Source organism: Electrophorus electricus, chromosome 15 (assembly GCF_041902795.1).
Source record: "Electrophorus electricus isolate QZ-2024a chromosome 15, ASM4190279v1, whole genome shotgun sequence".
In the NCBI taxonomy this organism is placed as follows: Eukaryota; Metazoa; Chordata; class Actinopteri; order Gymnotiformes; family Gymnotidae; genus Electrophorus; species Electrophorus electricus.
In genome coordinates, this window is record NC_137511.1 from 544,655 (window position 1) to 558,801 (window position 14,147).

The window sequence follows — 14,147 nt, forward strand, 5'->3', positions numbered from 1 at the left end:
ACACATGCTCCTAACTGGTCAATGAATAAACCATTGAAACCACTGAACCAATGAAGAAACCATTTTCAAGCTGCACTTGGTCTTGAAAAGAGGTTGCAGGATTTTCACGTAGCAAAACTGTTTTACTGTACCAGCACTATAGTGGAGACAAAACTGAACTGAGAGCAGTGTGCACCTATATTTTGTTGGATTATTCTTCAGATAACATGCATGCACATTCATTTCTGTGCGTCTAATTCAACAACGTTGAAGTGAAACTTAAAACAATAAGCGTCGTTTCTTGCTGATATTTAAATATTCTTTGTTGGGGGCTTCATTGCCCCAGTCTACTGTGACCAGGCAGAGTAAAGATAGCGTATCATGTTTTAAATCAATCTTAAAACTTGTAATTTTGCGTAATTAAAATTCAAAAACATAATTTTATTAACATTCGCAACCAACAAAGTGAAAGTTACTTTGATTTTCGACTGCTGATTCTTAAATGTGAGATTTCAAGTAAACATTACTAATAATTAGTGGATTGTTTTAGTAAATACAATATCGGGGTTTACAGTGGATTGTGCTGTTCTGGACTGGGATCGACATTGTAATTCCTGGGATCTGTTGGATCCACTCCTCCATTTCAGAGCTCACAGCCCAAGTGTCCCTATCACCACTGGAGCAACCTTGGTGCTAACCTTCCACATTCTTACACTGGCCTTCCCCACATCCTGTGTTTAGTACAATTGCTTAAACTACTGAATTCTTGATAAACTTGGGGAGTTTTGATGGAAATTCAGATGGTGCTAACCTGGCAATGCCAAAATATTCTATTCTAAAACATTTCTATTTTATTTTGAATGGAAAAAAAGTTGGAGTTTGAAGTTTCATTGTCTCATTACTAGACTAAATAATAATTAATTACTAGATGAAATAATAATAATTCATTACTAGATTAAATAATAATAAGACCAGTCTTATAATCTTGACAACAGATGTGACTTTGGTTTCTTCACATTGATAATACAATTTTATTTGCATTTTAAAGAGTTATGTTAGTCTTTGCAAGAGGATTTTATTTTAGGTAACTGTAACCAGACATAAATGATCACATCTCAAGTTCTGAAGTTCTGAAAAAAAAACATATTCTGTATGAAAGCTGTATATGTTTTGCTCTGTTTTCTGTTTTAATTTATAACATATACTTAGCCTTAGTCCAAGGTTTTCCAGGTGTCAAACCTGCTCTCTAACAACAAGATCAAAAATCAAGCTTCCATCATGACAGTCTGAACAACCATTTAATGTTGCGTTTTTCTTACGTTAGAAGAAAATGTTACTCATCATTCCTTTAACATGTGCTTAAAGGTAACTGTGGCAAACTCACTGAGGACCATGCTCAGCATTTTATTCAGAAACACATACAGTATTTCCTAAAGGAAAACATTCCACAAGAGAGGGAATAAATTCAGTGCCATATGATATCAGCCAAAAATTAAACAGCAAATCACTAAGAATCAACAATACATGACTTCACTCAGGTGCACTCAGATGTCTATTACAAAATAGACAAAAATTTGATTTTTACATAAAATCCCAAATCAATCCCAATTCATCCTTTCTGTTTCTGATGCAAAAGCCCCTCACTGTGAACTCAGTGCCTCTCATTTCCTTCCAATTAACAGGCTTTAGTTTGGACCTTTTCATACTGCAGTGTACTGCAAGAATAGGACAGAAGTGCTGTGACCTTTGTATACTTACACCAGTGCCCCGCATGAGTTCAGGCTTCTAGAGAGAGAGAGACAGACTTAACAAAATATGGGGGTCAGGGGATGAAACAAGCTTTAAGTCTATACAAAGATGATTCACTGAAGAAAGGTTTGATGGGTTGGTTTATGTTGGGTTACAGCTAGTCCTTGAGGAGTTTGAAGTTACTGGACATATCTGGTGTGCTGTCTGTGTTTTGTGCATACTTTTTCAGCTCTGCCGGGCAAAGGTTTGTGCAGAAACGCTGCCAGTGTCAAGTAGCTGTAGTGTTTACATGGCTTGATTCCAAACAGACGGCGCTGTGTCATTCCCAGGGCGAACTGTTGGCAGCACCATGTCTCTGGGCGTTAGCTAGGGGAGCTCCTGAGAGCAGCAGTCAGGAACGTGTGAAATCCAGTATGTGGAGCTTATGAATGAAAGAGGTGTGGAAAATAAGAGCCTGGTTCTGTGGTAATTAGAGCAAGTGCAGAAGTAATCTATTACACCAGGGAGAAAACAAAGCAAGAGAGAGAAGGAGGGAGACAGTGGCCGTAAAAATAAACACCTCATCAACTGTCTTTAAAGGCTGCAATGTGTATGCCTAACACATAAATCACAAGGTCTATGTATGCATACTATAGTGCCACACACACACACACACACACACACACACACACACACACACATATACGTGAATATGTCTATCTGTAAGTATCTCTCCCACTTCCTCTCTGCTGCTTTCTCATGCTCTCTTTCTGTCTAATGTATGGCCATGACCATGTAAGCTAATTCCCTTCTGCTCATGCTATTTACACAAATCTCTGAAGCTTTACTCAGAAATACCCCCATCAAGCTCTCCAGAGCATCAGACCAGCTAATGGCTCCTCCCCTGCTCCCTTTTTTCCTTTTTTTTTTTTTTTTTTTGCTGGGCAGGCATACGAGATAAACATTATCGATTTTGCAACATCCTGTCTTCATATTAGAGGCCCTCTACAGTTTCGATGAGAGAAATTGTGTGCATTACAGGAAGGCTGGTGACTAATGTCTGCCATGGCTCCAATGAAAGCTGAGCCCCCCCTGGAGAGCAGTGGATGGTACGCACACGCACAAGCACACGCACACACACACACACACACACACACACACACACACACAATCACTGGATGTGAGAGACAAGCAGTGCAGATTTTGAGATCTGTATTATCTTGCAGGATTGTCTTGAGGGAACCCATCAGGTGGAAGAACACAGGAGTCAAGGTGACCTGCTCTGTCAGACACAGTCATTGACAAATTCAGATCAGTTCTCTATTGTCAGACAGCCACATGCAAATGGACTGATGGCAAAAGGGTCAGATGGGTGAGGTCATGGGTGTTACATGACCAAACCTCAGGCTTTGCGTCCTGCTGCTAGTGAGTGGTTTGATGGAACACGAAGAGGGAAGTTTTTCCATATTCCAGGCCAGTGGGTTTTTAAAGATTAACTAGTTAGAGTTGGATAGTCATATGACTTTCATAAGCCCTCAGCATTCACTGTATGAAATATGATACATTAGCATTCAGTTAGTTGAACAAAGACAGTTTGTTGAAACACAGAATAATCATTGCAGGCTATTGGATAATACAAAACAATGGGAATATTATAATGAGATGAGCCCCTTTCTCTTATGTAAAGTTACAGTTTTGGTCTGTGCCAGACATTGAGGATGAGGTTGTAATTAACTTTCACATCTTCATGGGATGAGTTGTATGAAGCTTACATGTTAAACTGTTTGTCTACTGAGCTGTTGAAATGTAGTGGGTGTTCCATAATATACAGGATTAGGTTTAGTTGGCTTAATGTGTGTTTATTTATGTAGAGGTTGTCCATGAGTTATATTTGTTTTCGAATGATCTAGAAGGCAGTAAATTCTGTGTCTTAACTGCACTGGTGGGTTGGCTGGCAGGGCGGACCATCGCGCGCAGGCGAACCTTCTGAGCGTAGGAAGCAGCTATACCATCAGACACGCGCACTGTCTTCAAGCACTGGCTCACGTTACATGATACTACGTCACCAATCATATCATATGGTAATTGACGCTATTTTAGGCGTCCTGTCTGCGTTCAGAAATGCTTTTCAAGTAGTTTTCGTCTCCGGCCAATTCATTCAGCCTTCCTCGCGCGGCTGTCGTGTCCCGACTGAACGCTCGTGCTGTTGTGGAGCAGTGTCCGAGCCTCACTTTGGTAGAGAGGCGAGCCTAACTGCCTTTTAAATGAGATACAACCATTAGCGTGCTGAAAGGGTTGCCACTGAATCATTTCATTTCCTGTTTAGTTTCCGTTAAATTAATCTAGACACACCGAATAAATCTTGACACACAGGAAATCCGAGAATCGAACTCTCTAGGCAGAACTTCGGCAGCATCACTTCTGGAGAGCAAGGTCAAAGTTCTCCTGGTGGCAAAATGAACGATCTACAGGAAGATTTCGCCAAGATCCTTTTGCTTAAAGAGGAGAGGATTAAAGAAATGGAGAGGCGGCTTGTGGAGAAGGAGGAAGAAATAGATGATCTGAGGAGAAAACTGCACAAATGCCAGTCAGTGTTGCCGAGCGCGCAAATCATTGGACCCAGAACGAGACGAGCTCAGGGCATCTCAGCAGAACCCCAGACCTGCAGATCCTTCCAGGACTTGACAAGAGAAGCTTTATGCAAACATGCGAAGTCCGACAGGCAAGTAGCATCTATTTTACACGGATCTGTAGATGAGTTCCACAGCTGTCTTTGGCATCTGTAGACCAGCGTACAGTTTCTTACAACGTGAGCATTACAGACGTGCGAGACAAGACAGTTCCTCTCTCGCGGTTACTTTTCGCGTCGGTTGGTGATTTTGTAACAACGTAAAGATATAAGACAAGCAGACACGTCTGACTTTACTGACCCATTTAAATCCAGGAATTCAGCGTGGGGATGTATTGCTTACCATGTATTTGCCATTTACTAAATGAACGTAGTAAAGAATTCTAATCTGTTTCTGATTTAGGTCACTTTGCCCAAAACTCTTCAGTGTTTTGAGATGATTTCCCCGTTCCCCTTTTCTTTTAGGTAAACAGGAACATTAGATAACTAGTTAGCCATCCGAGCCTGTTTACAGTGGCATACTCGAAAAGTCGTCCTTACACTGCCCTGTTCATGAAGCGGCACGTGTCCAGTCCCTCCCTGTCTTCACCGCACGAAACACTCCATCCTAACCTTGCTGAATATTTAACGTTTACATGTTATTTAATTTCAGAGGTACTGCAGGCATGCTCATTTCAGCCTAGCTTTTAGGTAATTAAAATCTTGTCTCATGCTACATTCATTGTCTTTTTAAAAGGCATGGCTTGGTTATTGACTAGCCTGATCTTATTTATTTATTGTTAAAATAATGCATACTATAGGGTGACTGCCGGCCAACCTGACTGCTGATATGATCACATCTAGTCGGATGAGTATATCGGCATATTTCTCACACTAGATGGCGCTAAAGTACTGTGGATGTGAAGGTCATAGCTCAGTCCAGAAGGCTTTGTAAATTCCACGTTGTATTTCACGTACAAACACGACATCTTAGTCTTCTTCAAGTGCTGCATCTCCATTAGTGGATATCCATCATGAAGATAAATAAATCGCAAATGTAATTTAGGTTTGTATTCTTGTTCAGCTATTGTAGTTGCGAGGAAAATAGTGGTCACAGTGGTCAACATGTTCAAGTTCAAGTTCAAGTTCAAGATCGGTTTATTCGTCACATACATAGTCATACACAGTATAACACGCAGTGAAATGGTGGAGAGTGCTCTGTCCAAACTGAGGAAGAGAACCAGGGGTGCATAGAGAAAAAAAAAAATACAGATAAATATATATATTCTACGTATGTACAAAAATATATTAACAATGTATGTACAATATATGTATATTATGATTATATACACAATGTACAATGTATATGGTTGGGTATATATGTACACAATCTACAGAATGTACAGATCCATTTTGTATAATACCATATCTACAGTTGTTGTGTAACAGGTTAATTGAGTATAAATCTAAATCTATATATACAGATGTACAGATATACAGTCATGTTATGTGGTGGTGGTGGTGGTCCCCACAGTTTATCAGTTTCCCTGATTCAGGGCCCGAATGGCCTGTATGTTTCTTTAACATACTGCATTATCGACCTTATGCTACATCTTACAGCCTTAATTTAGGGTCTTTACTATAGTGTCATTTACTGTAATGTGATATATATGTAAATGGAACATAATGAAATATATACTTTTAGTGTAACAACCTCTCTATAGATCACCCGCTAAGAAATTCCTCTTTTTAAAATAACTTTGATTTTGGTAATAAACTTTTAGTTTAAACAGTACAATTTGACAAGTACACAGACACTATTCCCTGGGGAAAGAGCCTGCCTATGCATGGCAGCCCTGTGCTTTGACAGACTCAACCTCCTACACCTGGCTTCCTTTGACTAATTTAGAACTCACTATATAATCAACAATCTCCTTGAAAAACACTTGAACATGGAAAGTGTGTTATCTCGCTCAGACATAAAAGGTTCCTCGTGGCCTGTGCTGTGCTTGGCTCGCGCGTCGGCCCTCCCTGCATTAGCGTCAGATGTCGTGCGGTCGTGCGCTCTCAGACGCTTTGATGTGCAACCGCTCCATGTCTTGTAAGTCTTTGGCGAGGACGGCAGTATCCCTAATTAGACCCAATGGTCAGGATTAAATAGAGTGAATTCAAATTCACATCGGGTGGAAATGAAAAAAAGATGTAGTTTATGGACAAGACAAGATCTGAATAAGATTAATCTACAGCATATTTGTAGGTTTAGCTGGTCTAAATGTAAAATGAATGTATCACTATTTAATAATGATCTGAGTTAGGCTGTATCTGTCATACTATACTCTGACCACAAGAGGGAGAATTTGGTCCTTTTTTCGGATTGCTTGTCCTAATTTAGCATCGTCCAGTACAGGTGGTAAATTAGTACTTTCAACAGCTCCGCTTAATCGCAAGAAATAATTTTAGGAAGGTATCGTATTTGTTAGCTACATGCAGGGTAAAGGCACTGAACTGTAGGTCACAGAACATCAAGTATATGATATTTGAATTAATAGTAAACATTAAGCAACATATCCAACCCTATTCAGCACTGCAGACAGCAGTGTGCAGATATCATCAGGGTGCTTGCAGGGTACAATCAGACTTCCCTTGCTGTTAAGGTTAGTGGTGGTAGAGGTTAACTGCTTGGACATGGTCGTTTAGGCCCTCGTTTACAACATGCATAAAGGCAGCTGTATGGTCATGTCCTTCTTGGTGCAGATGAAGGAAATTCAGTTTATGTTATGTTAACATGTGGGTTTGAAAACTACTAAGTGATGCAGTGGGGTCTTTCTAAAATGGTGGCCCCTGTCATGTCTTTGAAGTGCGGTTTCTGTCTCCCAGATTACATTATGATGCCAAATATAGTACCACCCACTTTTCTCGGTGTAAGTTTAACATAGAGGGGTTTTCTGGGATAAGATCCATTTATGTGTGAACTATTAAACATTAATCTGTTAAACATTAAATGCTGCCTTCCGTAACAGAATAGCATAATGACTGTATTTCATAGGAAAACCAGAATCACAAAACAAGACGAAAATAATATCTATTGCCTTTATGTTTGGGTTTCTTTCATTCCAGTCAATTGCTACCCAGTGCCACCTTCGGAAGCTTTAGCAGCTGCTGCTGGAAGACATGTAGTGATGTGAATATGAATTTGTGCAGGATTTCCTGCCAGGTTTAACTGCTCGAGCGCTCGCGGTGGCTTAGCGATGTCAAGGTGTGCGCGGGCGCATTCCTATTGGCTGGTGAGCGTGCAGAGGAGCGCCGCGAACTTATTACTCCCGCAACCGAGACCGAGAGGTTAGGCTCTCCAGACCCTCAGCGCTGCCCGGCGCGTACGGACGCGTACTGCCTCTGTGGAAACTTCGCTGTGCCACTGTGATGTGCCTGGAACGCCTGTGTGCTTGAGGCTTTGTTGGTTTATTTTTAAATAATTGGCTCGTTTTGCCGAGTGTAAGTGGGTTAGGCTTTAAAGCTTTATTTGCCCATACAACCAGAAGAACTGGGACCAAAAAGACTAGTTAATTTCATGCCTGATTCTTTAAGTTAAGTCGCGCCGTTGAGATCCGTCTCCGCTGAGGTATGGGCACTTTACGTGATCTCCAGTACGCGTTACAAGAAAAGATAGAGGAGTTAAGACAGAGGGACGCGCTTATCGACGAGCTGGAGTTAGAGCTGGACCAAAAAGACGAACTCATCCAGAAGCTTCAGAACGAGCTGGACAAATACCGTTCCGTAATAAGACCGGCAACGCAACAAGTCCACACGCAGAGCGTTCTGCAGGAACATCAGCGGACCAAGAGGCAGGCGATCTCAGCCGAACCCACAGCCCTGGACATCCAGGATCTTAATCAAGTTACGCTCCCTTTCTACCCAAAGAGCCCACAGTAGGTCTCCAAATGTGCACATTTGTGTTTTGTCGTTTCGACATACGTCTGCAATATGGTACTTAATAAATGCTAATGCAGAAGTTATAATAACATAATAATTATGTAACAGCATAATTATTACTAATATTATAGTGATTTAATTAATTGCTTGTCAACCTGAAGGAGTTTAGAAAGATTGGCACGGTACAAAGGAATCAAAACATTCCTTTACATAAGATAATTCAGTAGCCTTCCAACTCTTAGTCCCTGGGCTACCGTTTTGGCAGCAGACTCGATTCGACATAGTCGTTGCAGACAGTGGCCCGTTACACGTGTCAAAGCATGGGCAACCCCCGTTCACACTTGTTGCTTCTGCCCTTTCTTGCTAACACCCAAGTAGTTCAATCAACCAAGAATTAACAGAATGAATGGCCAAACATAACTCTTAAGCGCTACTCATGTCATAGATCCTGTATGATACTATACCATCATTTGAATAGTTGCCCATGCAACATAGTCCTACCAAACCTCTCTTTGATGTAGGGGACAGCACAGATTAATTGAAAAAAAAAAATCAATAAATTGGTAAATATTAAAATACTTTTCACTGGGAAACTTTTACCAAGAGACTATTCACAATAAAATGTTTATGTGTTTAGTGTTTATTCTGGAAAGTGGTCTCTTTTCCTGGATTAGTTTTACTGGTTTCCCACTTGTGCTTTCCTCATTCCCCATCTTTATTCTCTCTGTCTGTCTGTCTGTCTGTCTCTCTTGCCCTCTCACTCTTTGTTCTGCATTTGTGTGTGTGTGTGTGTGTTACCTGGAGCTTGCTGGCTCCATGCGAGTGCATCATGAGCATTTGTGTTTCCATTCATTCTTCATGAATGCGGATGGTGAATGGAAAGCAAATATTAACCGTGTTAATTTGACAAACATTGACAAGCGTCTGTATAATTACAAGGTACCAACACAGTGAGGGTTCCTAATAAAGGAAGGTATCCCCTGATCAGCAGCAGGCACACTCAAATAAAGACTTAAATGTACCGAAATTGGTGCCATCATAGTAGAAGATCAGGCAGCTTCGGTAATGTACTGGATTCTTGGCTCGTAAGAGATCTCATTGGGTAATGTGATTTAATTCTGAAGGCTTGGGGGATGCCCATGTCATAAAGCTTACGTTATAGCAATAGGAGCATGTACTGTATGTATGACTTTTACCATATATGTACATTTTTACGTTTATGGCACTTAGCAGACTCTCTTTTCCAGAGTGATTCACATAAGTGCTTTGTTTGTTTGTATGAATTGTTAATGTGCAGATGTCTCTGGGTTTCTGCTCTTTCCCTGTTGATGATTGCTGTGTTCATACAGGCTGTTGCCTGTCCAACCATGCTCTGTCTTTAAAAGCCAACTGCGTGGGTTGAAAGGTCTCAAAATATGTTCTTTGGCTAATGTCACAGCATCAGACTGCTACACCCAGGGCAGAACTCTTGAACCGTTTCAGGGACGGTTGTTTTCCCCAGGCTGGCTTATCGAAGTACCTGAGGGGACTTTTTTGTGTCACATGCTGAACTTTTCATATATTTCCTCCATTTAATTTTGCCAGTGGACTGTTAAATGTCCTGCTGACTTTTAGCAGCATGCCATTCAAATGGCCTGCAAAAAGAATGGCTTGCGTTGAGCATTTGAAAATGATTATTAACATGTTCTTCTGTACAAGGCCCCATAAAGGTTTCCTTTTTCCCGGAATGTATCCATCAGCATGAGCATACTTTATCCTTTTAAGGCAGTTGCACTGCTTTGGTCTCCAAGGCCTTGAAGACATAAATCTTTTAAACAAAAGAGTGGGGGGGGGGCAAGAGACACACTATAAACCACAGCTGAGTAGATGGGTGGAGAGGTAATGGCCTAGCTGAGGATGATGGCAACACGCACTACAAGTGTCCTGACCTACAGTGGATGCCAGATTGTCTGAGAAAATTCAGCTTTGCGTAACAAAGCCAAGCTCCATCTGGCTAAATATCACACCAATACTCTTCTAAGTAGCCTGCCAGCCTGTTGTCCCTCATCTGAGAGACTCGGATTCAATTCGTGAAGCCTGACAAAAGTTAGCATTTAATTTGCTGTCACCATGGTCACCCCCCTTCAAAGCAGTGTGTGGTTTGGACACCCTCAGAGGGAGCTGGTCACGAAATGCTAGCTGTCACCTGTGGTTGCTGGCTCAAAGAGGAACTTTGGCACTCAGCTGCGATGGCCTTTCTGATCTCGCTAATGAACAGGAGGAAACAGAAGTCCTCCACAACCACTAAAGACTAAGGAATTGCCAGTATTTTTATTACTAGAACCTGTTTTGGTGCTTAGTGAGAACTATTGTAATAGATTGCTTGGAATCCACGCTAAATTTCATATTTCAAATTCATCATTTCAGGTAAAGGAACTGTTGAGCTTAATATGTCATTTATAGTAACACAAAGATGCAAGCATGATAGTTTTGGTAAACTATATAGTCTTAATCACATCTTTATTATGAGTATATCTCCATATTAAAACATACCGTGGTTCATATTTTCACTGCAGGCTGAAGTATGATATGAAAGATCTCATTAGTGAGCTACTCATATAACTTTGGTGCCAACTGCTGCTCAGCATTGACAGATAACAAACATAATGACTGTTCTAATTTTGCCTTGATGGTGTAAAATTCAGCTTGAGGTCAGACAGTATTTCAGAAAAGAAAAAGAAAAGAGAGAGAAAAGAACACTTAGCTTTGTCATTGTCTCCAGGCTCATATGTGCTGGTCAGCAGGCACTGGTGCCCAGTAGGAGGGTGGAAGTGGTGGGAGTCCTAAAGTGAGGTATGTGAGAGTTACCCATGCACAGCTCATGCGCCATGAGGTAACAAGTTCACTTGAGCACACATTATACTGGGGGCCATGGCATAATCCCTTATCATGTAAGAAGTGTGGTTTGATTTCTCTCAAGGAGACAGAGTGTCTCTCGCCTGCGTTATCAGCGTAATAAGATAATTGAAGTCAACCAGCGCATGGATGGGAATTGCAGCTTCCAAAAGAGCACTTTCTGAATGGCATTTGGCTGCGGTAATGGCGAGGCCTAACGATGCCCGGCAGAATAGCCTGCGCGGTCAGAGTCAGTGTGACACACTGCGCACTGGACCGGCATCTCTGAGAGCATGCACGGTCTAGGGCGATGGCTCTCCCTCGAACCACCGCATTCGTAGGCTCACCTCCCCAGCCTTGAGACTGCACGAGTATGCTTTCAGTGTCTTTAGAAAGAGAGCCTCCGTTGTGAGAATCTGTGCCATGAGCTGTGTGGATGGTAGTCTGAGAAGAAGCCTTGAGAGGGACCATCAGAGGGACCATATGTGCTGCTCTGACATTGCTAAAGCACCATAAGGTTTGCATTTGTTTTCTCCTTGATAAAAGTGGACTCTTTCTATTAGGTCTCTTATTTCCATTATTTATTTTATCCTTTATTTCCTATGTATTATTCTTGTTTTTATCAATATCCACAACAGCAACAGTCATATGTAATTATGTAATGATATATTTGATATGTTTTCCAACACTTAATTTGATATGTTTCTTTTACAGGTCCAAGGAGTTAATCAAGGAGGCCATCCTGGACAATGACTTCATGAAGAACCTGGAGCTGTCTCAGATCCAAGAGATCGTGGACTGCATGTACCCTGTGGAATATGACAAGGAAAGCTGCATTATTAAAGAGGGGGACGTGGGATCCCTCGTCTACGTCATGGAAGGTAAAAGATTACATCCAGGCAATTATTTTAAAAAGAAAACAAAACATTACTACCTCCTTCATAGACCTTTCTGATACTCCATTTATCAGATTTCTAATACTAAGGGATGGTGCAAGAATGAAACCCTGTCAGGCTGTCAGAAAATGCACCACTGATGTTATAAGTTAATTAAGGACAGTACCAAACATCACCCAGTACTGAGTGAATATCTGAGTAATATTACCTTTCACGTTTTCAGCGTTCAGTATTGATCGCGCATTATCATCATGGAGAATTAGAAGATAATTGGCGTTTTCAAACTAATTTTGATATTGAAATCCTGGACTTTCTACCATGTTTAATCAAGAATTGTTAGAATTAATGATTAATACTACTGATTGCTAAGTAAGAGACTTCATTGCCATTTATAAAGTGATTATTTTATTTGTAAAATCTTTCTGTCCTGTCTTACAACGCTTTTATCCCAGCGTGTCATTTCCAGATGACAGGCCTGTTGAATGGTGACCCTGGACAGAATTACACAGCAAACTATTTTCTGTTGCTGCTATTCTCTGCTGTTTGCAGCAGAAATATCAGTCACATTTCCCTCTTCGTGCTTTTCAATCTGAGTTTAAGTGGGCTGAGAAAAAAACTGTCCTTTTCTGAAAAGCTTTTCCAGGTTGTTCTGCATAAGCTGGGCTGATAACGCACACTCCCCCGCAGCTTTGGAAAAGACTTTCAGATGTGCACAAACGTTTGACTGCAAAAAGCTTCAGATTCACCAAAAGCGTCTGCTGTGCAGCAGGTGTCTATGTGACACTGCACTCACACTTCCATCCAGCACGTGCCAAAATGTAACATTTCACATTGTTTCAGTTTGTACTTGCACTGCATAGACGTGCCTAGAATCAAATGGTCTTTAAGTTCATGAAATAACCAACAGGATATTATTTGGTGTATTAATATTCAGATGTGGTCTGAGCTCAGAGTGGACCAGGAGAAGATCCTTATGCTGATTTCAAAGTGCCTGTCTGGTTTTTCTGTCACTGATTGAGCACAAGCAAGACAAACAATTGCAGCTGAGGTAGCAGCACAGACAATGCTGCTTCTTGGAAGTCTCCTCTGTCCTCGGTAGGGACACCGGGAGGGATCACTCCAGCTAGAACAAGAGAGAAATTGGTTGTTGCTGAGGCATTTCAGCCATCTGATAGAATTCACCTCATACCCCCTCATCCCCAACTGCTCTGGCATTCAGAGATATACTCAGCTCTGAAGCTTCAGACGATGGTTTGAGGAGACGCGTGGCGAAATGCCAGCTGAGGTGCGGAGTCGTTGACGGTGGAGGCGGTATTCTAGCACGGCGCCTCTTTGTGGCACAATGCGAGCTTTTTAGAGACATGGCGGAATACTTTTGCCTGCCTTTCCATAACAACCCAGGCTAGTGTCCTTGTATGAACCCTTTCCCACACGGCTCCTCATCATGCAGATGCTCACCACCACCCCCCAATCCCCACCCCACCCCCGCCATTGTTTAACCCTGTAGATCTACTCTCCCAGGCACAGTCGTCTTATGGACTCAAAGTGATGGGTCTGTACTTTGCTGTGTCAGACATGCCCCCCCCCCACCAACAGACTGTGCTAGTTTTCCCACCCAGCAGAAATGGCTTTTTGTGCCTCTGTGACAGTAATAGAAAGCCAAGGGCCATTGTCATGCAGTGCTTTATTCAGGCCCCTCTTCTGTGTCATGCCCTGGCTTTGACAGGGAAACAGTGGGCTATAAGAGCTGCCTGCCCTTACGCGTGGTGTTAGCAGGGGCTTGGGTTTGAGTCACCCTTCCAGGGCTGTGTTTGGGGGAAGGAGAGAGGTATGTGTGGGAAAGTGGGTGCACTGTTTCATAAGAGCGCCTGTTCCTCTTTTTGCCTTTTCCACCCGAGTTATTGGATATGCAATTAGGGCATTTCAGCCGCACTGAAGTGGTGGCAGCTCTGTGTGCATTTTAATTGCATTCTGACTGACTGGGGAGTACGATGGGCATCAGGCTGAAACAAATCATTAGTGCTGCAGTTTGGGATTTGGGAGTTTGTATCTATTAAAACAGAGCTATAATAACAGGAATTCAGTCTTTCTGTGTCCTGAGGAAAGGTGTTGACAAAACAAAGCTAGCAGCT

General features: G+C 41.9%; 1 protein-coding gene across 3 annotated transcripts in view; it reads left to right on the forward strand.

The window, feature by feature from the left end:
• Positions 1-3,915: 3,915 nt before the first annotated feature.
• prkg1b (protein kinase cGMP-dependent 1b) overlaps positions 3,916-14,147 on the forward strand; it is an 82,537-nt gene continuing 72,305 nt past the window's right edge. For 2 of the 3 annotated variants that reach the window (XR_003410579.3, XM_027009432.3), the window contains exons 1-2: positions 7,617-8,241; positions 11,834-12,000. Coding sequence is in view for 2 of the 3 variants with exons in the window: in XM_027009432.3 (XP_026865233.2) it covers positions 7,937-8,241; positions 11,834-12,000 (472 nt within the window). In the remaining variant the exon portion in view is untranslated. Of the gene's footprint in view, positions 4,430-7,616; positions 8,242-11,833; positions 12,001-14,147 lie in introns of those variants that run through there. The other variant, XM_027009434.3, reaches the window with a different exon arrangement.